The following is a 21,199-nucleotide window of genomic DNA, read 5'->3' on the forward strand; positions in this document are numbered from 1 at the left end:
TTTGCTTATGTGGTGCTAAGGAATCGAACCCAGGGCCTCATGCATGCAAGGCAAGTGCTCTACCACTGAGCCACCTTCCCAGCCCAATGTATGATTTTTTTTATATGTTTCTGAATTATGTTGGCTAGAATTTTGTTAATGATCTTTGCATCTGTGTTCATCAAGGAGATTGGTCTGTAGTTCTCTTTTTTTTGTTGGGTCTTTGCCTGGTTTGGGAATGAGTGTGATATTGACATTGTAGAATGAGTTTGGAATAGCTTCCTCTGTTTCTATTTCTTGAAGAGTCTGAGGAGTATGGATATTAGTTCCTCTTTAAAGGTCTTATAGAATTCCCTAGTGAATCCATCTGGTCCTGGGCCTTTCCTTGTTGGAAGACTTTTGATTGCTTCCTCTATCTCATTGTAAGATATTGGCTTATTTAATTGATTTATTTCTTCTTGGGTCAGTTTGGGAAACTTTTATTTCTCTAAAAATTCATCCATATCTGCTAGGTTTTCTTTCTTTAGTGAGTATGGTTTCTGGAAATTGTTCTTTATAATTGTTTGGATGTCTTGAGTATTTGTTGTAATTTTTCCTGTGGCATCCCTGATCTTATTGATTTGGATTTCCTCTCTTCTCTTTTCAGTTAGACTTGCCAAAGGTCCATCAATTTTAATAATTTTTTCAAAAAAACAGCTTTTTGTTTTATTAATTTTATTTATAGTTTTATTAGTCCTTATCTTGTTGATTTCAGCTCTTAATTTGGTAATCTGGCTTCATCTAGTAATTTTAGGTTCAATTTTTTTCATGCTTTTCTAGCAGTTTTAATTGCAACATGAGGTTATTTACTAGGTCTGTCTCTATTTTCTTGATGTGTTCACTGAGACTGATAAGTTTGCCCCTCAGGACTGCTTTTGCCAGGTCCCACAGGTTTCTATGTGATATGTATTCATTTTCATTGAATTGTAGAAACTTTTTAATTTCTTCTGTTACCCAGGTATTGCTCATAAGTGTGCTATTCAGTTTCCATGTATTTGAGTAATTTTTACAGCTTGATTCCACTGTGGTTGGATAGGATACAGGGGATTATGGCAGTCCCCTTGTATTTGCTTAAATTCCTTGTATGAACTATGATATGGTATATTTTGTAGAAAGTTCCATGAGCTGCTGAGAAGAATGTGTACTCTGTCGTTTTAGGATGGAAAACTAGGGAAATGTCAATTAGATCCGCTTGAAATACGGCCTCACTTAACTTGGTGGCTTCCTTGCCTATTCTCTGGTTGGTAGAACCTGTCATTTGGTGAGAGTGGGGTATTAAAGTCTAGTATTATCGTATTTGTATCTATTTTATTCTGTAAGTTTGAGAGTATTTGCTTCACATATTTGGGTGCATCAATATTTGGGGAGTATAAGTTGCTAATAATGGTAATATCCTCTTCTTGGATTGTTCCCTGTATTAATATGTAGTATCCTTCTTTGTCTTTTTTGGGGGTTGGTCATGGGGCTTGAACTCTGAGCCTGGGCACTGTCCCTCAACTCTTCAGCTCAAGTCAATCGCTCTACCTCTTGAGCCACAGTGCCACTTCCGGTTTTCTGAGTGGTTTATTGGAGATAAGAGTCTTAGGGACTTCCTTTTTTTTGGGGGGGGGCCGTCCAGACGTGGGGCCTGAACTCTGGGCCTGGGCACTGTCCCTCAGCTCTTCAGCTCAAGGCTAGCACTCTACCACTTGAGCCACAATGCCACTTCAGCTTTTTTTCTTTTTGCTTATGTGGTGCTGGGGAATTGAACCCAGGGCCTCAGGCAAGCACTCTACCACTGAGCCACCTTCCCAGCCCATCTCAGGGACTTTCTTGCCCAGGCTAGCTTTCAACTGTGATCCTCAGATCGCAGCCTCCTGAGTAATTAGTTAGGATTATAGCCACCTGCACCCGGCCTTCTTTGTCTTTTTTGTATTGATTTTATGAAAAGTTTATTTAGTCAGATATCAGGATGGCAACTCCTGCTTTCTTGCTGGGAGCATTTGTCTGGTAGATCTTTCTCCAATCCTTCACTCTGAGTTTGTTTTTATTTTTTATTTTTTGGTCCGGTCGTGGGGCCTGAACTCTGGGCCTGGGCGCTGTCCCTCAGCTCTTCAGCTCAAGGCTAGCGCTCTACCATTGAGCCACAGTGCCACTTCCGGCTTTTTTCTTTTTGCTTATGTGGTGCTGAGGAATCGAACCCAGGGCCTCTGGCATGCAAGGCAAGCGCTCTACCACTGAGCCACCTTCCCAGAAGGCAGACCGATCTCCTGGATGGATCTTGTTTTCTGATCCAATCTGCAGTTCTTTTTCTTTTGATTGGTGAATTGAGCCCATTAATATTTATGGCTATTATAGAGAGATGCATTGTGTTTCCTGCCAATTTCCTGTTTTCCAAAATTTTTCTTTTTTCCTTTCCTCATACTTACTAAGTTGGACTTACAGTGATATCTGTCTGATGAGGATCCCTGTTCTTGATTTCTTTCTTCAGGTTGTGTTCCCTCTCAATATTCTTTGTAATGCTGGCTTATTGTTTATGAATTCATTTAGTTTTTCTTTATTATTAAAAATTTTAGTTTCTCTATGGAATGTGAATGCTATTGCAGGGTATAGCAATCTGAACTGGCAGTTATTGGCTCTCAGGGCTTGGATCATACTTTCCCAGGCCTTTCTTGCATTCGGTGTCTGTAAGGAGAGATCTGTAGTGATTCTGATTTTTTTCTCATTATATAGCTCCTTCTTTGTTTTTGCTGGATGCAAGATTGTTTCTTTAATATTCAGATCTATTATTTTTACTATAATGTGCCTAGAAGTATTTCTCCTGGGATCCTGCTTGTTAGTTGTTCAATATGCTTCTGTTATGTAGGTAAGATGTTCTCTTTTAAGATGGGGGAAATTTTCATTAAAAATCTTGCTAAATAAATGTTGTATTCCCTTGCTTTGATATTCCTCACCTTCATCCACTCCAATAATATGAAGGTTGAATTTCTTGGCACTGTCTGCTGGCTCTTGGATTTCCCTTTGGCATAATTTATGTGATTTTTCCATATCTGTGATTTTTTTTTCCATTTGCTACATTTTGTCTTCTGTATCTGATATGCTATTCTCCATTTCATTCACTTTGTTAACTATGGCTTCCATTGTGGTTTGCATGGAGGAAATTGAGCCATTTATGGCTTCTATGTTAGTTCTCAGAGTATTAATCTCATCTCTTAGCAAGGTGTGTACTGAATTTTTTTGGGGGGGTCCGGTTATAGGGCCTGAACTCTTGGCCTGGGCGCTATCCCTCAGCTCTTCAGCTCAAGTCTAGCACTCTACCACTTGAGCCACAGTGCCACTTCTGGCTTTTTTTCTTTTTGCTTATGTGGTGCTGAGGAATCGAACCCAGGGCCTCAGGCATCTAAGGCAAGCGCTCTACCACTGAGCCACCTTCCCAGCCCTGAATCTATTTTTGCATGCATCCCCTGTTTGAAATTCTGCATCTCTTTTGATATTTCATTTCTGTGTTCTTTAAATTTCGGATCTATTTCTCATTTTAATTCTTGAGTCATTGCCTCCAGCTTCTCTTGGATGTAGCATTCCTACTGCATTCCTATTCCTGCTTTGCTTCCACTGGGGCTCTCCCTTGGGTGGCTGCTGGCTTTGGGGAGTAGCTTGCTGTTTTGGGTATTGAGAAATCTTGTAATTTTCTCTGATTTTTGCCTGGGGATTCAGGGATTATTAGAGACGAATCTGAAACTCTGACTGTTTTGGTCAATAGGTGACTGTCTTTGCTTGTTTCTGGGTTGGTTCCTGGATCAATTGATGAAGCTTGCTCTCAGCTCTGAGTTGGCCTGGAGAATCTACCTGGTCTCAGTTCTGTTGGGGTAGAGGCCAACCTCCAGCTGCTAGTCTGACGCACTGTAGGGCTGTCTACTGGAGATCACTGGCAGTTCCTGCCTCTAGCCAAGGACTGAACAGCTTAGACTGCTCCTGCTTACTCCTACAGGTGCTCTTGGCAAGATCGGGTATGTTGGATGTACTCTCCCAGTTGCTGGAGTCTGCTATGAGTTCCTGACTATAATCAGGTGTTGGCGGCCTGAGCTGTCCAATCCCAGGCTTGGGATATAGAGGTCAGGTTCTGGTGGGGTTTGGGCTTCTGATTCTCCTGTCCTGGACACACAGGGCTTTTGCTGTCATGGGCATGATTCCCAGGGGGTGTGGTTCCCTGCTTTCTGCCCCCTCTGCTGAGGCATGTGCTCAGCTTCTGACTTCAATTGGGACTCAGTTGTGCAGCTCAGGCACCCGATCTCCAGGCCTGGCCCTGCCTTCTGGTCCTCTGCCTGGGGCACGGCAGTTGGACCTGTGCTGCTGGGTATCCCACCTGGGGTGCACAGCCTGGAGTACACAGTTTGGATTTCTTCCGCTGCTGGCTGCTGTAGCCCATAAATACTGTTCCCGGGTTGGGTGTTTAAGCTCCCTCCCAGGGGCACTCTTCATCAAGCCTGGCAGGGTGGATGTGCTCCACCGGCTGGTGGGGTGCTTGCACAGTTCCCAGTGTTAGTGGAACCTGTAGTCCAAGTGTTGGGGCAGGAGTCTGGGTCAAGCTCTGGGGGTGACCACTAGCACTGGTCTCCCTTGGGGAAGGGGTACAGTATCCTCCGTGGGGTACTCACCCTAGAACTAGTTGGGAACTCTCCAGCTGTGCTGTGGCAAATCCCTGTTTCTGTGATGCCTGTCGCTGGTTGCCACTGCACTCTGCGTTCAGTTGCGTTGCTTGTGGTCCTGGGCTGTGTGGTGGCTGTTCTGGGTCAGTGTTTCTCCCCGTCTCTGCCTCTGTTGCTGCTGTCTGGGTCGGCACCACGGGGGTGTTTTGTGCTGGCTGCCAGCAGTGGAGTAGGGGAGGGGGTCTTCACACCATTCTGAGATTCAAGGTTTCTGTCTCTGTTTGCGCCATCCAGGTCAGCACCAGCACCTTGGGAGTCTTCTCACTGGTGTTCTGTGGGTAGACCCCTGTAATTCTGGAGTTCCTTTCGAGGGGCTATGGGGCCGAGTGGCTTTGGTGGGATGGAGCAATGCCATCCGCCAGTGAGGGGTCTTTGTCTTTATTTCTTTTTGATTTTTTTTTTTGGAGACAGGGTCTCACTATGTAGCTCAGGCTGGACTTAAACTAACAGTCTTCCTGCCTCTGCCTCTTGAGTTCTAGGATTATAGCTAAACTCTTTGTTTGTTTGTTTTTTTGGGTCCAGTCATGGGGCCTGAACTCTGGGCTTGGGCACTGTCCCTCAGCTCTTCAGCTCAAGGCTAGTGCTCTACCACTTGAGCCACAGTGCCACTTCCGGCTTTTTTCTTTTTGCTTATGTGGTGCTGAGGAATTGAACCCAGGGTCTCAGGCATGCAAGGCAAGTGCTCTACCACTGAGCTACCTTCCCAGCCCTATAGCTAAACTCTTGATTAGTAAGTTATATCATAATGTGACGAAACAATTTCTCCTATATCTTCTATACAGGATTTACATTAAGAAGGTACAGAAGTTTCCTGAATATAGAGTATCTACAGATCCCAAAATTGACAAGAAAATAATTAGAATGGAACAGGAGAAAGCCTTCAACATGCTAAAGAAGAACTTGGTAGATGCTGGTGGCGTTCTTAGGTATGACATTTATACAATTATTTTACTTCCTAATTATCTTCCTTTATAAGAATTCTTTTTAAAGAGAAATTCTAATTATTTTTTCTAATTATTTTATTTTATTTTTTTTGGGTCCAGTTGTGGGGCCTGAACTCTGGGCCTGGGCGCTGTCCCTCAGCTCTTCAGCTCAAGGCTAGCACTCTACCATTTGAGCCACAGCGCCACTTCCGGCTTTTTTCTTTTTTCTTTTTTCTTATGTGGTGCTGAGGAATCAAACCCAGGGCCTCAGGAATGCAAGGCAAGCACTCTACCACTGAGCCAACTTCTCAGCCCCTTCTAATTATTTTATTAAGAAATGCTTTTATGGCTAGAGCTGTAGTTCAATTGGTAGGGTGCCAGACAGTGAGTGAAAGCATCAGATACATCAGTTCAAATCCCAGTCTTGGACCAAAGAAATGCTTTTATAAAGTAGATATCGCAGTACTATTTATTTTCCATTGTATAATTTATTGCATCTATCAGCCAAACATTGTAAATAATTCATCCTAGTGCTAGCATCTGCCTGAATTATACCTTACTATATACTATATACAACAGAAAATATGGGCTGGGAAAGTGGCTCAGTGATAGAGCGCTTGCCTTGAATGCATGAGGCCCTGGGTTCTATTCCTCAGCACCACATAAGCAAAAAGAAAAAAGCCGGAAGTGGCTCAAGTGGTAGAGTGCTAGCCTTGAGCTGAAGAGCTGAGGGACAGCGCTCAGGCCCAGTGTTCAGGCCCCACGACCAGACCCAAAAAAGAAAATTTGGTATATTTTTGCTTTGTCCCCAAAATGAAAAATACATATTTAGCAGTGCATTTCATTTTACTTTTAGTATTTTATTTAAGATATTTAGGAACACAATTTGTTCCTAACTTTTGTTTGTATGATTTTTTTTCCTACCTATCTTTGGCTATTATTAGCTAAAAATGAATCCTGGGCCTTAAATAAAATCCCATTTCATGTTTCATGTTTAAATAGAAACAAACATTAGCTTTCTTCCTTATTCTTTATATACATGCCCAGGTGAAGAATCTATTATGATATAATGAAGTTGAATAGAAGGGAAATAGTTTTGTGTAATCCTGTGTGTGCGTGAGTGGGTGTGGGTGTAGGTGTGTGGGTGTACGTGTGCGCGCATGTGTGTGCCAGTCTTGGGCCTGGGTGCTGTCCTTCAGCTCTTTTGCTTAAGACTAGCACTCTACTTCTTTGAGCCACAGCTCCACTTCTAGTTTTCTGGTAGATAACTGGAGATTAAGTGTCACAGCCAGATACCAGTGGCTCACATCTGTAATCCTTGCTACTCAGGAGGCTGAGATATTATGAGGATCGTTGTTCAAAGCCAGCCTGGGCAGAAAAGTCCGTGAGACTCTTATCTCCAAGAAACCACCAGAAAACCAGAAGTGGTTTTGTGGCTCAAGTGGTAGAGTGCTCACCTTGAGCTAAAGAGTTGAAGGACAGCGTCCAGACCCAGAATTCAAGCCTCACAACCAACAACAACCACAAAAAAAGTCACAGACTTTCCTGCCTGGCTGGCTTTGAACCATGATCCTTAGATCTTAGCCTCCCCAGTAGCTAGGATTATAAGCATGAGCCACCAGCATCAAGCCTCCCTGAACTTTGTTACTCATGGCAAATTCTCTACTACTTGTGCCACAGCTCCACCTCAGTGGTTAATTGAAGATAAGTTTTTCATGGACTTCCCTGCGGGGGCTGGCTTGGAACTGCAATCCTCTGGTCTCAGTCTCCTGAGTAGCTGAGATTTCAGGTGGGAACGACCACCCCCCAGCAGCTTTGTGTAACCTTTAATAAAAAAATTCAGATGTATGAGGAAATTGAATCAATAATTATATCCTTAAAACTTGGAAAACATTGTTTATAATTTTTAAGTAGGCTCATTTGGTTTGATATTAAGCATTGTAAAAAGTTTCTATAAATGTATGAAAGCAGTATTCTAGGAGTAACTCTGATGAAGATGCACTGTACACATAAATTGACATGTTTAATAGAAACCCCTTTATACAACTACTTGAAGAAAACATATATATATATATATACATGCATGTATATATAATTTATATATATATATATATGCTTTAAAAATATCCTACCATATCAATTCTTTTTTTGGGGGGGGGGTCTGGTTGTGGGGCCTGAACTCTGGGCCTGGGCACTGTCCCTCAGCTCTTTAGCTCAAGGCTAGCACTCTACCACTTGAGCCACAGCGCCCTCTTCTGGCTTTTTTTTTCTGCTTATGTGGTGCTGAGTAATCAAACCCAGGGCCTCATGCATGCAAGCAAGGCAAGCACTCTACCACTGAGCTACCTTCCCAGCTCTCAATTCATTTTTTGTAGGATTTGTTTTTTTGTTTATGTGTGGTATACCCAAGCCTTTTTATTTTTACTTTTTTTATTTCCTTTTTTTTATTGTGAAAATACCATACAGAGGGGTTACAATTACATGAGCAAGGTAATAAGTACATTTCTTATCAGGCATTGTTGCCTCCTCCTTTGTTTCCCCTTCTCAACCCTTCCCAGTACCCCCTTCCCCCCCCAGGATTTGTTTTTTGCTGTTAATTCTTTTGTTCTTTGGGCCAGTAGGAGCTAGGAATGATATAGAGGCAACATGTTGAGTTCTTGTTAAGGAGATTCTTCCAAATAACTCAGCTCTTTTTTTCTTTGCAATACTGAGATTTGAACTTACATCCTTAATCTTACTAGTCAGATGCTGTGCCACTTGAGCCATACTCCTAACCCAAAAACTCTGAATTATAATGTACTATAGTAATAAGGTGACAGGTACCTCACAGAAATGTAATGTGGGACACATGTTTGATGAATGGGAAGTATGCAATGCAAAATGATGACTTACAAGTTGACTATTTTAAGGTAAAATTTAATTAATATGAAATTTAAAATGCCATTCTCATATATGCTTACATCTCTGCATCCCCCTCAACATTAGGGCCAGTGAAAGTGAATGAATGAAGACTTAAAAAGAGGGGCTGGGAAGGTGGCTCAGTGGTAGAGTGCTTGTCTTGCACGCATGAGGAGCTGGGTTCGATTCCTTAGCACCACATAAACAGAAAAAGTCAGGGGCTGGGAAGGTGGCTCAGTGGTAGAGTCCTTGCCTTGCATGCATGAGGCACTGGGTTCTATTCCTCAGCACCACATAAGCAAAAAGAAAAAAGCCGGAAGTGGCGTTGTGGCTCAAGTGGTAGAGTGCTAGCCTTGAGCTGAAGAGCTGAGGGACAATGCCCAGGCCCAGAGTTCAGGCCCCACCACCGGACCCAAAAAAAAAAAGAAAAGAAAAAGCCAGAAGTGGCGCTGTGGCTCAAGTGGTAGAGTGCTAGCCTTGAGCTGAGGAGCTGAAGGACAGCGCCCAGGCCCAGAGTTCAAGCCCCACAACTGGCAAAATAAATAAATAAATAAACATGGCCCAATGATTAATCTTTAAAAAAAAAGATTTAAAAAGATTTGTATTTAATTGGTATGAAATCAGTCTTAGAAAGGTTAACCAGAGGGTATTTTAAGTTTTATTCAATTTTTCAAAGAATATTCCTTCTTTTGATGAATTATAACTTAAGTGCCCCTTATGATTCCTGCCTCTATGTAATAATAATGAATAATTTCAGCATTTAAACTGTAACCCTTTAAAATATTTTTTCTTATTAGGTGGTATGTACAGTTACCTACACAGCAAGCTCATCAGTATCATGAATTAGAGACTCCTTGCCTCTCTTTATCACCCTCCCCCTTTCCTGTGGCTTCTATCGAGGAAGAGGAAGCTGCACTTAGAGATGAGAATTGTGCATTACCTTCACGTCTTCATCCTCAGGTTGCACAAAAGATTCAAGAGCTGGTGTCACAGGGAGTAGAACAAGTATATGCAGTAAGGAAACAGCTACGGTATAGTAAAAAAAGATTTTTTCTGCATTTTTCATCTTTATGCTTTGGTTTATTTACCACACTTAACATTGTGGATACTTTCTAGAATATATGCTATCAGAGGAAAAGGAACATAGTTTATATCAAAATAATCTTTATTTATGAACTGATCATTTTCAGCAGATGCCCTAGTTTACCTATAATGTGATTTATTATGACTCTGATTACTCATGTGAGACATTATATTTTTGACCAGTTAGACTATTCCTAAGTGATATATAAATTTAATTATATAATACTTTCAGAGAAAAAAATTTCTCAAGAACCAAAAAATTTAAAATCTAAGCCAAGCCGGGCACCAGTGGCTCACGCCTGTAATCCTAAGCTACTCAGGAGGCTGAGATCTGAGGATTGAGGTTCAAAACCAGCCCAGGCAGGAAAGTCTGTGAGACTCTTATCTCCAGTAAACCATTAGAAAACCGGAAGTGGCACTGTGGCTCCAGCGGTAGAGGGCTTGCCTTGAGCTGAAGAGCTCAAGGACAGCACCCAAGCCCAGAGTTCAAGCCCCACAACCAACCAAAAAAAAAAATCTAAGCCAAAATATGTATTATCTCAGACTATTTGGGATACAATTAAATTTTGTTACAATATGAAATAGTGAAAAGATTTACTATAATAATGTATTTTTAGAAATATTTAAATGAATTGTTATCTTGAATATCAGTAGTTAGACCAGAGTAGTACAAATGTAATCTTATTAGAAAAAAATATTTGTTGTAATAAAATTTATAGTTAAAATTATTTATTATGCTTATTATATATTAGATATTATAATATGTAATATGTATACATTATATACATATTACATATATATAATACATAATACATAACAATATAATGTATTTATATGTAATATTAGATATTATTATAATATATTATATTGTGTATTATATAAATAATATATATTATAATATATGTGATTATATTATATAATTGTAATTTAACATTAAGTTTAAATTTAAAATAATAAATAATTTAAAATAATTCTTTACACACATAATCTTAGTCTTAAAGCAGCTCTACAAAGTGAGTATATTTATACTCAGTCTACATATGAGAAAATGGAAATACAAAGTAGTTGAATAATAGGCTTGAAAGGCAGAGTCAGAACTGAAATTTAAGCCTAATTCTGTAGGCTATGCAAATTATCTTAGTTTCTGATATTAATCATGCTCCTTCTAGTTACTTTGATCTATTTTTAAAATTGTTTTGGAGAACCTGAGTTTGAACTCAGAACTTTTCAATTAGGCACTCAGTCTGCCATTTGAGCATGCCCCCAGGCGTTTGTCTTTAGTTATTTTTTTGAATAGGGTCTTGTGGTTTTCTCTGGGGCAAGCCTTGGACTGTGATTCTTCTACCTACACCCCCTATGAGCTGATATAACAGGTATGCATCATCACAAGTAGCTTCTGTGTTAAGATGGGATCTCTGTAACTTTCTGCCTGGGTTGGCCTTCAATAATGATCCTCCTAATCTCCACCTTCTAAGTAACTGGAATTACAGCATGAATCATTCCATTGGGACTCTTACTATTTATTGTGTAGCATAATCTAAACAGCAAAGTTAGCACTTTCTAAAATCATTTCTCATTTAATACATGACATCTATTTAACACCTCACTTAGTCTTTTTATTTTATTTCCATTGGAATGTCTTTAGAAAAAGCCAAAATTTGGTAAAAAACCATTCATTGTTTACTATACCTAGGACAATATACTGACTTTAAACTAATTGAAATGAGATTTATTAAGGACAGAGGAGTAATACAACTCTAATTTATTATTATTATTATTTGTTGTTGTTGTTGTTGTTCATGGGGCTTGAACTCAGGGCCCAGGTGCTATCCCTGAGCTTTTTTACTATCATTCTACCACTTTGAGCCATAGTGCCATTTCCAGTTTTCTGGGGATTAACTGGAGATAAGAATCCCACTGTCGGGCTGGGAAGGTGGCTCAGTGGTAGAGCGCTTGCCTTGCAAGCATGAGGCCCTGTGTTCGATTGCTCAGCACCACATAAGCAAAAAGAAAAAAGCCAGAAGTGGCGCTGTGGCTCAAGTGGTAGAGTGCTAGCCTTGAGCTGAAGAGCTGAGGGACAGCACCCAGGCCCAGAGTTCAGGCCCCACGACTGGACCCAACGACTGGACCCAAAAAAAAAAAAAAAAGAATCTCACTGTCTTCAAACCACAATCCTCAGATCTCAACCTCTGGAATAGCTAGGGTTACAGGTATGAGCCACCAGCATCTGGCTCAATTCTGCAATTTGGTTCATTGAGTATAATATACAAAACATATATTTGTTAAACTTAGTTATTCCCTTGATACATTTATTTGTATATGACTATATAGCAATGCTGTCTTTATTTCTTTCTTCTCGTCTATCTGTAAAGTTTGAACATATCAAACTGCTGCTAGATACAGTACCACATGATGCTTTGGCGTATAATTTGGGTAAAGGCTCAATTTCAATTTCCTACTAGGTAGAATTATCATGTTGGGCAAATTATGTAACTTCTGAAGTATTCTGTTTTCTCATCTGTAAAATGGGAATGATAATTGTAACTTTGTCACAGAGCGTAGTAAAAGTTCAGGGAAATACTTAGCAGTTCTGTACTATGTTTGACAAACATGATACCTAAACTGAGAAGTGAGCCCTTTAAATTCATAAAATGAATTCATAAAATTCATAAAAATGAAAAGGTCACTGTAATGTGCTTTAGCCTTTTAACCAATGAAAATACAATATTTCTTTATTTAACTTGTGTGAATTCTGACTTAATACATGGAAAAAAATTAAAGTGGGAAACATAAAATACTTATTCTTATAGACCTATAAAATACTTTATAGATGTTTATTATAAAGTATAATTACTAGATTACTTATATTTTTATTCTATTTTATATTTTTCACAGAAAATTTGTAGAAAGAGAGCTGTTCAAACCTGATGAGGTACCCGAAAGACATAACTTATCATTTTTTCCAACTGTAAATGATATAAAAAATCATATCCATGAGGTACAGAAATCCCTGAGAACTGGAGATATGGTATATAACTCAGAGATTATTCCAGCAACGGTATGATTACAACTATAGTTCTTTATTTTATTAGGGACTATTTTATTGGAGACTCTTTATTAGCTTCTTTATTTGGCCTGATAGAGATGTCTACCACTAGACTATCTAAATAGCTGAAAAAAATAGAACTGGGGTGTGACTCAAGAAGTAGAGTGTTTGCCTAACAAGTGGGAAGCCCTGAATTCAATCTCTAGTACCACCAATATGACAACCAAAAATGTAAATGCTAGACCTCTTAGATGATAACTTGACTAATTTTTTATTACATTTACAAGAAGAAACAGTGGATTTCCAATCTGAAAATAATAACAATACTAATCTTCACTTTTAAATCAGTATTTTTATTCTTTGCAGAATTATTTCTTATGGCTAAGCAGTCATTTATTCAGTGTATACTGAGTATATAGCCTTCCTGTAAAAAATACATGAGCAAGGTTGAATTGTTCCAACTTGAATTCAGGAGGTGATGCTGTGGTATCCTTATGCCATATGTGGGTATCAGCTGTACCTCACACTTTGATATTATAGTTTTTCCTATATATAACTTATTCTGATGAAGTTATACTACTGCTACCTGGAAATCACTAATTACAATTCAGGCAGGTAGTGATTGTGGCATGAAAATCTGAGTAGCAATACCCTTTGTTCTCCTAACTTCATTCAAATTCAATACTAGAATAGATTCTTGGCTTTATGAAAGGTAGAACTTCTATTTCTTTCTATATAACTATCCAACTTTTATAGCATTCAGATCCCTCATATAGTAAAAGTCAAGGAAATTCTTGAAGTGTTCAGTACTGTGTTTGAATCTAGAAACATTTTTAAAATATAGCCTCCTAATCCTATCCAGAATTCAAGAAATAAAGCAGATTTGGTTAGAATTGATTATTACCACCTATACTTCCTATGCATATTCTTGGTAGATGAATTCAAGAAACTAATATATTTGGATAGTGAGGGATACTTGTGGTATGAGAATGTGAACTAAAGAGTAATTATAGAATAAAGCACAAATATAGTCTGACAAGTGAAGTAAGCCAGAGCCAAAGAAACGCAGACTGCATAGTTTCCCTCATTTGTGGTAACTAGAATGTGCCTATAAATCTATAAGTACACACACTAAATGATTAAATATATATATATATATATATGTATACGTGTGTGTGCGCACATGCATGCGCGTGCACACACACACACACACTGGGACATGATAAATTACATAGGACTCTAGATATTCACATACTGAGGTCAAAGGGAGGATATGCATAGGAGTGGTTGACAAAGGCTCAGTAGCTATGTGCATATCATATAAGTAATATTTTATGAAATGAACTTCAAGAAAAGGAATCGACGTTTTTTAGTTGCCATTGTTGCTGTTTTTGTTTTCTTTTTCTTTTGTTTGTTAGTTTGTTTTGGGAAGGTAAGGGGAGCACAGAAAAGGTAGAACAAGGGTTGAAGGAATACAACAGCAGTACTCACTAGGCACTACATGGATGCATCTTGTGGTTGGGGACAGGAGGGAAAAACTGGGAGAGAGCAAGGAAAGGAGAGACATGGTTCAAAAAGAATTGTACTCATAGCCAGGTGTCGGTGGCTCATGCCTGTAATCCTAGCTACTCAGGAGGCTGAGATCTGAGGATAGCGGTTCAAAGCCAACCCGGGCAGGAAAGTCTGTGAGACTCTTTATCTCCAGTTAACCACTAGAAAACTGGAAGTGGCACTGTGGCTCTAGCGGTAGAGCGCTCCCCTTGAGCTAAAGAGCGCAGGGACAGCGCCCAAGCCCAGAGTTCAAGCCCCACGACCGACCAAAAAAAAAAAAAATGAATTGTACTCATAACCTGAGTCAAGTAACTGTAACCCCTCTGTATATCAACTCTACAATAACAACAAATAAATAAAAATAAAATAGGATCATATGTTGATGTTTTAAGATTTCTTTCCCTTCTAAATATTGTTTCTCTTAAGCCGTGGCTTATATTTTAACTTTGCTTATGGTACCATTTTACATAAAAGAACTTTTTATTTTTATATAGAAAATTTTTCTGTGTAACTTTTTTTTTTTACTGAAATAAATATTCTCATTTCAGCTTCAGTGGACAACAGATGGTGAGAATATTCTCAGAGAAACTGTGACAGTTACATTCGCCGGAGGTGGGTTATCTTGAATATTTGCATAGTATTAAATCAAAAAACTTTAAAACTTGAAGGAACTTAAGATACTATCTTATCTAATCAAATTTTACAGATAACAGGCTAGAGTTGGTGGTTGATACCTATAATCCTTGCTAATTGGAATGGAGAGGTGGGAGGACTGCTGTCTAAAGAGCTGACCTGTAGCAAAAGTAGAAGACCCAATCTGAAAAATAAACCGAAAACACAAAAGGGCTGGGGAGGCCTCACTCATTACCTATCAATGAATGTATTGAGTTCATTTCTCCATACCACCAAAAAATGTTTTATTGCTTCAGCCTTTTTGCTTAATTGTTTCTCAGAAAGAGCCTTGTACTTTTGCCAGGGCTGGCCATGGACCTTGATCCTCCTTGCTATCTTATAGCTGAATTATAGTCCAAAGCCACCACACCTAGCTTGTTTGTTGAGATAGACTCTCATTAACTTTTTGTCCAGCCAGTCTGGCCTAGAATGTCACAATTTTTCTGTCTCACCTCTCAAGTAGCTAGGATTACAGGTATAAGCCACCATGCTTCCCTCTTATACCCCCATCCCATACTTTTTTCCCTCTTCCTTTTCCTTTCCTTTCTTCTCTTCCTCTATTCCTTTTCTTCCTTTTTTGTTAAGTACCAGAGTTTGAACTTACACTTAGCACTTTTTTTTTCTGATCCTTGTTTGTTCTGGTAGCACTCTACTAGTTCTATCCTTTGGTTATTTTGGAGAAAGAATTTTGTGGACTTTGCTACCTGTGCTGGATTTAAGCCAACAATCCTCCAAGTTTAGTCACCTAAGTAGCCAGGATTACAAGTGTGAGCCCCACACCCAGGCCCCAGGCCTCACACTTGATAGGTCTGTAGTCTGTCACTTTTGCTACCCTGCTACCCCTTTTCCACATACTTGAGATGACAGGAGTGTACCACTATGTCTAGCCATTGTACTTCCTCCATTACTGGGATGACAGACATGTGCCATTGCCTTATATGAAGCCTTTCAAACATTTTGTCCCAAGCTGGGAAGGTGGCTCAGTGGTAGAGAGCTTGCCTTGCATGCTCGAGGCCCTGGGTTCCATTCCTCAGCACCACATAAGCAAAAAGAAAAAAGCGGGAAGTGGCGCTGTGGCTCAAGTGGTAGAGCACTAGCCTTGAGCTGAAGAGCTTAGGGACAGTGCTCAAGCCCAGAGTTCAGGCCCCATGACGGGACCCAAAAAAAAAAAAAAAGACAAAACAAACATTTTGTCCCAGCTGACCTCAAATCATGATCCTGATCCTTAGATCTCTGCCTCCCAGGTAGCTAGGAGTCCATGAGCTATTGTACCTGATTCTAGGTGCTCGCTTTCTCTCTCTCTCTCTTTCTCTCTCTCTCTGTATATAAATATATTATATATATAACATATATATAACTTTTTAGTGTGTATATATATATATATACACACTAGTATATATATATATATATATATATATATATATATATATATATATATGGAGGGGGCAGTTGTGGGCTTGAACTCAGGGCCTGGGCTCTGTGCTTGATCTTTTTTGCTCAAGGCTAGTGCCATAGCACCACTTCCAGTTTTCTGGGTATTAATTAGAGATAAGGCTCTCACAGACTTTCCTGCCCAAGTTGGCTTTGAACTGTAATCTTCAGATTTCAGCCTCCAGAGTAGCTTATATTACAGGCATGAGCTACTGGCGCCTTGCTTTAAAAATATATTTTATAAGTAAGGAAACCATGACCCAAAAAGGCAAAGAGCAGCTAGAAAATTCCAGCTATTAAAGCATCTCCTATTTTAAAATTTCATGCTTCTTTATGATTAAAATTTCAAGAATGGATATTAATATACTTAACTAGAGGGCTGGCTGATTCTGGTAGTGATAGCCTTAAGATACCTTGGTTTGGGAACTGTTTTTGTCCGTTTTAGATGGCTTGTATTTCTTTTTTTTTTGGTCCAGTCGTGGGGCCTGAACTCTGGGCCTGGGCGCTGTCCCTCAGCTCTTCAGCTCAAGGCTAGCACTCTACCACTTGCGCCACAGTGCCACCTCCAGCTTTTTTCTTTTTGCTGGTGCTGAGGAATCGAACCCAGGGCCTCAGGCATGCAAGGCAAGCGCTCTACCACTGAGCCACCTTCCCAGCCCTATTCTATTCTCTATCAGCATTCCAGGCATATTTCAGATATTTTGCTTTTATTCTCTCCTATGGAAATGTCTTTTCTCTTCTACATGGCAAACTCTTTTTATTACCCAAGTAATAATTTCTGGTTTTAAGTTGTTTTTATTGCAGTGCTGGAGATCAAACCCAGGATTTTTTGCATGTTAGGCAAATGCTCTACCATTGAGCTACATTCATAGCACTTAAGTGATCTTTTAACCTCACCCCTTACTAATAGGAGAACTACTCATTCTTTTCTATTTGCCCCTGCATTCAACATGGTAGTTTATTGTTTACCTGTCTGTATCTTTGAATATTATTTGAGCTTTTAATAGGCAAGTATTGTATTTTATGCAAACTAATTAGTACCTAGAAAAAATGCCTGTTAAAAAGTTAACTTCTAAATAAATGCTTTAGAATTAGTGAATAAGTATATATTATATGGTATTTTGGTATTTCACTTATTAACCTATAAGTATCTTTATCAGTACAATAGCTTTCAAATTCTTAGAATGAGTTCTTCTATACATATTTAAATCATTATACTTAGTGCTGGGCATATGATAGAATTGACAATAAAGAAATGATATTTGAAAATGTCACTCTGAAGCTAATAACTGGAGGAAAAATAGGAATAGCATATGGAAAAGCCAAGCAAGGAACAGCTTGTCATATTTAATGAACTTAAGAAAGTTAGCATGAATTTACCATATGTAGCACTTGGAATTAAAACTGGTTAAGCAAAAACAGGTTTAGGAAGCCATTTCAATATATACATGTAGAAGGTAATCATGGTTTAGTCTATAGTTGGTGATATACATATTATAGACAGTTTTAATAGTTATTTTTTTCTTTATTAGCTTACATTACTTATATGAAGGATTTCATTGTTACATTTCCACATACATTTATAATGTATTCTAATAAACTCACTCTTTTAATTATCCTTCTTTAATAATTATTTTAAAATTAGAAATACCAAGACTTTGTTAATGGTTGAGTAGATGTATGTTAGTAAAGGATAAAAGAGTTAAAATGACCTTTGATGACCTCTGCATTTCAGACTTGAACTGTTGACTGTGGTGGCAATTACTTAGTTCAGCAATACTGCCAAAGAATAAAGTGGGTATGGATGAGAGTTGGGAGGAAGAAGAGGGAAAAATGTCATATTAGGGTTTTTGAAGCTGGAGGATCCAGCTCATTTCAATGGAATGGATGAGGAGGAAGCCATTTTAGGATAGTTGAAGAGTACATTTGAGATAACTGAAAAGGTAGGGACAATATGAACCACTTTTCAAAGAATTTTTCTATAAAATCTGGAGTGGTAGTGCAAGCCTACAATCCCAGCAGTTGAAAAGCAAAGGTAGAATGATTTTAAGTTTGAGTTCAAGACCAGCCTGGGTTCCATAGGAAGACCCCATCTTTAAAAAAATTCTTTTAAGAGATATATGAGGTTGAGGGAAGGTATTTTAAGGTAAAAACAGAGACTTTGAAGAGACCAATGCAGATGTTTATGGGAAGTTGAAGAAATTTCTGTCTGTTTGGCTTATCTTTTCTAGTAAGAATAAGGAAAGAGCCAGGCACCAAGGGCCATACCTGTAATCCTAGTTACTCAGGAGACTGAGATATGAGAATAGAGGTTCAGAGCCAGTTCAGGCAGTCAAACTTCAAGACTTTTTTTTTTTTTTTTTTGGTCCGGTCATGGGGCCTGAACTCTGGGCCTGGGCACTGTCCCTCAGCTCTTCAGCTCAAGGCTAGCACTCTACCACTTGAGCCACAGCGCCACTTCCGGCTTTCTTCTTTTTGCTTATGTGGTGCTAAGGAATCGAACCCAGGGCCTCAGGCATGCAAGGCAAGCGCTTTAACCACTGAGCCACCTTCTCAGCCCCAAACTTCAAGACTTTTGCCTCTAATAATCCAACAAAAAGCTGGAAGTAGGGGTTTGGCTCAAGCAGTTGAGCACTAGCCATGAGGGGAAAAAGCTGAATGAGAGCTAGGTATAATAATAATAGTAATAATAGTAAAAGTCTCAGAAAGAATATAGGTGAAGGTCCAGTTGAAGCTGATGTCCGTTAATAATTGAGTTTCTTTTTCAGGACCACTTGGCTCCTGTGTATGGTCATAGGAAGCCATATTCATCCACATATTCTCCTGTGTATGGTCATAGGAAGCCATATTCATCCACATATGACTTTACCAAGGGAATATAACCAAAGGCAGATGTGTTTAAGGTACTTGTAATTTACTGAAAGTTTAGGCGTTGGACACAAATATGGGTAGGGAATGAATGTTATGAAGGAATGGTTGGTAGAGCTGAAGAAAACTGCAGAATCTTTTTACTGGAGTCATATAAGGTTGACAAATAATTCCAAGTGAAGTACCTATACACAGTTCCTATAAGAATAGAGACTAGATCAGAGAATGGAATGTTTGAATGTGAGATTTCAAAAGTAGAATAGTCCCAAGTGTTGTAAAGATATAGTTAGAGTAGAATAGCAGCATAGTATTGGGTACCTGCAACAGAATGAAACAGAAGGACATTAGAAATTAAGATGCCTTGAAGTTGGGTGCCAGTGGTTCACTATAATGCTAACTACTCAGAAGGCTGAAATGTGAGGATCACAGTTCAAAGCCAACCCAGGCAAACAGATGTGAAAACTCTTCAGTTAACTACCACAAAGTTGAGGTACTATATAGCACAAATGTTGTATGCCAGCGTGAGCAAAAATACTGAGCCTCCTATGCAACCATTTGTTGCTGCAAGTTACATATCTCACTCACAGAAACAAACACAAGCTTGGGTTAAAAGATCAAAAAGATCTTCTAAGCAAATAGATCTGGAAGCAGGCAGGAGTGGCCATCCTTCAATCTTCTCAAGTTAAAATCAGTCAGTAAAGACAAAGAAGGTTACTTTATATTAACAAAGGGAATGATCTATAAAGAAAAAATTAGAGTTGAGATACACACACACACACACACACACACACACACATACACACACACACACACACACACATGATACCAGCACATCCAGGTCCATTAGAAAAAAGACATACATTTACTAGCACTGTTAGATCCAAAAATCAAAAAATAATGAACACTTCAGTATCCTATTTCACCAACAGATATGCCATCTAAACAAAAAGGCCACCAATGGAAACCTTAGACTTAAGTGACATCATAGACTAAATGGAATTAAAAGATATTTACAGAATATTTAATGTAGAGGCTCACAATACATATTTTTCTCAGTATCTGGAATGTTCTCCAACTTAGATTATATCCTAGAACATATAGTAAGTCTGAGCAAATACAAGAAAATTATAATAGCTCCTTTTATTCTGTCTAATCACAATGACATTAAACTAGAGCTTGACAGCAAATGACACTACAAAAAATGTTAAAGAGACTGAACAATATATTGTTGAATGACATGTGGGTTACTGAAGAAATAAAAGGAGAAATCAAAAAGATCCTGATGACTAAAGAAAATGAACACATAGTGGGGCACAGGTGGCTCATACCTATAATCATAGCTACTCAAGAGGCTGAAGTCTAAGGATCATAGTCTGGGCCGGAAAGTCCATGAGACTCTTATCTCCACATAACCACCAGAAAACCAAAGTGGCAATGTGGCTCAAAGTGGTAGAGCACTAATCTTGAGCACAAAAGCTCAGGGAGAGCGCCCAGGCCCTGACTTCAAGCCCTAAGGCTGACAGAAAGAAAGTGAAAGAAAGGAAGAAAGAAAGAATGGACGGACAGACAGAATGAAGGAAAGAAGGAAGGAAGGAAGGAAAGAAAGAAAGAGAAAACATATCCTTCTAGAATTTCTGGGATACAACAAAGAAAGTTTTTTGTTTTTTTAAGAAAATATTTTTTAATAGTTCTTTGCATTTATAACATAATTCACTTCAGCAATAACAGAATCCTTTTCTTCCAAAGCCACAAAGTGCATTACAAATGAAAGCTGGTATTGCTGCTTATCAAAACATCATGATTGATGTTTCATATAAAACCACTTTTCATGTTAACTTGTAACAAAGGACATTTTTAGGAGGAAAATTCATAGCCATAAGTGCCTAATGCTAAAAAAAAAAAAAAAAAAAATCAGCCAGGCACTGGTGGCTCACGCCTGTAATCCTAGCTACTCAGGCAGCTGAGTTCTGAAGATCACAGTTCAAAGCTAGCCTGAGCAGAGAAGTCCCTGTGAGACTCCTATC

The 21,199-nt window shown here is 38.9% G+C and overlaps 1 protein-coding gene across 7 annotated transcripts in view; it reads left to right on the plus strand.

Annotated features, from left to right (window-relative positions):
- Positions 1-21,199, plus strand: part of Carf (calcium responsive transcription factor) — a 68,179-nt gene that overhangs the window by 37,981 nt on the left and 8,999 nt on the right. For all 7 annotated transcript variants that reach the window (XR_001174849.1, XM_013011183.1, XM_013011152.1 and 4 more), the window contains 4 exons: positions 5,486-5,629; positions 9,322-9,555; positions 12,503-12,665; positions 14,753-14,816. Coding sequence is in view for 6 of the 7 variants with exons in the window: in XM_013011183.1 (XP_012866637.1) it covers positions 5,486-5,629; positions 9,322-9,555; positions 12,503-12,665; positions 14,753-14,816 (605 nt within the window). In the remaining variant the exon portion in view is untranslated. The remainder of the gene's footprint in view (positions 1-5,485; positions 5,630-9,321; positions 9,556-12,502; positions 12,666-14,752; positions 14,817-21,199) is intronic.

The sequence above is a fragment of the Dipodomys ordii genome, unplaced genomic scaffold, assembly GCF_000151885.1.
Source record: "Dipodomys ordii isolate 6190 unplaced genomic scaffold, Dord_2.0 Scaffold1, whole genome shotgun sequence".
Lineage (NCBI taxonomy): Eukaryota > Metazoa > Chordata > Mammalia > Rodentia > Heteromyidae > Dipodomys > Dipodomys ordii.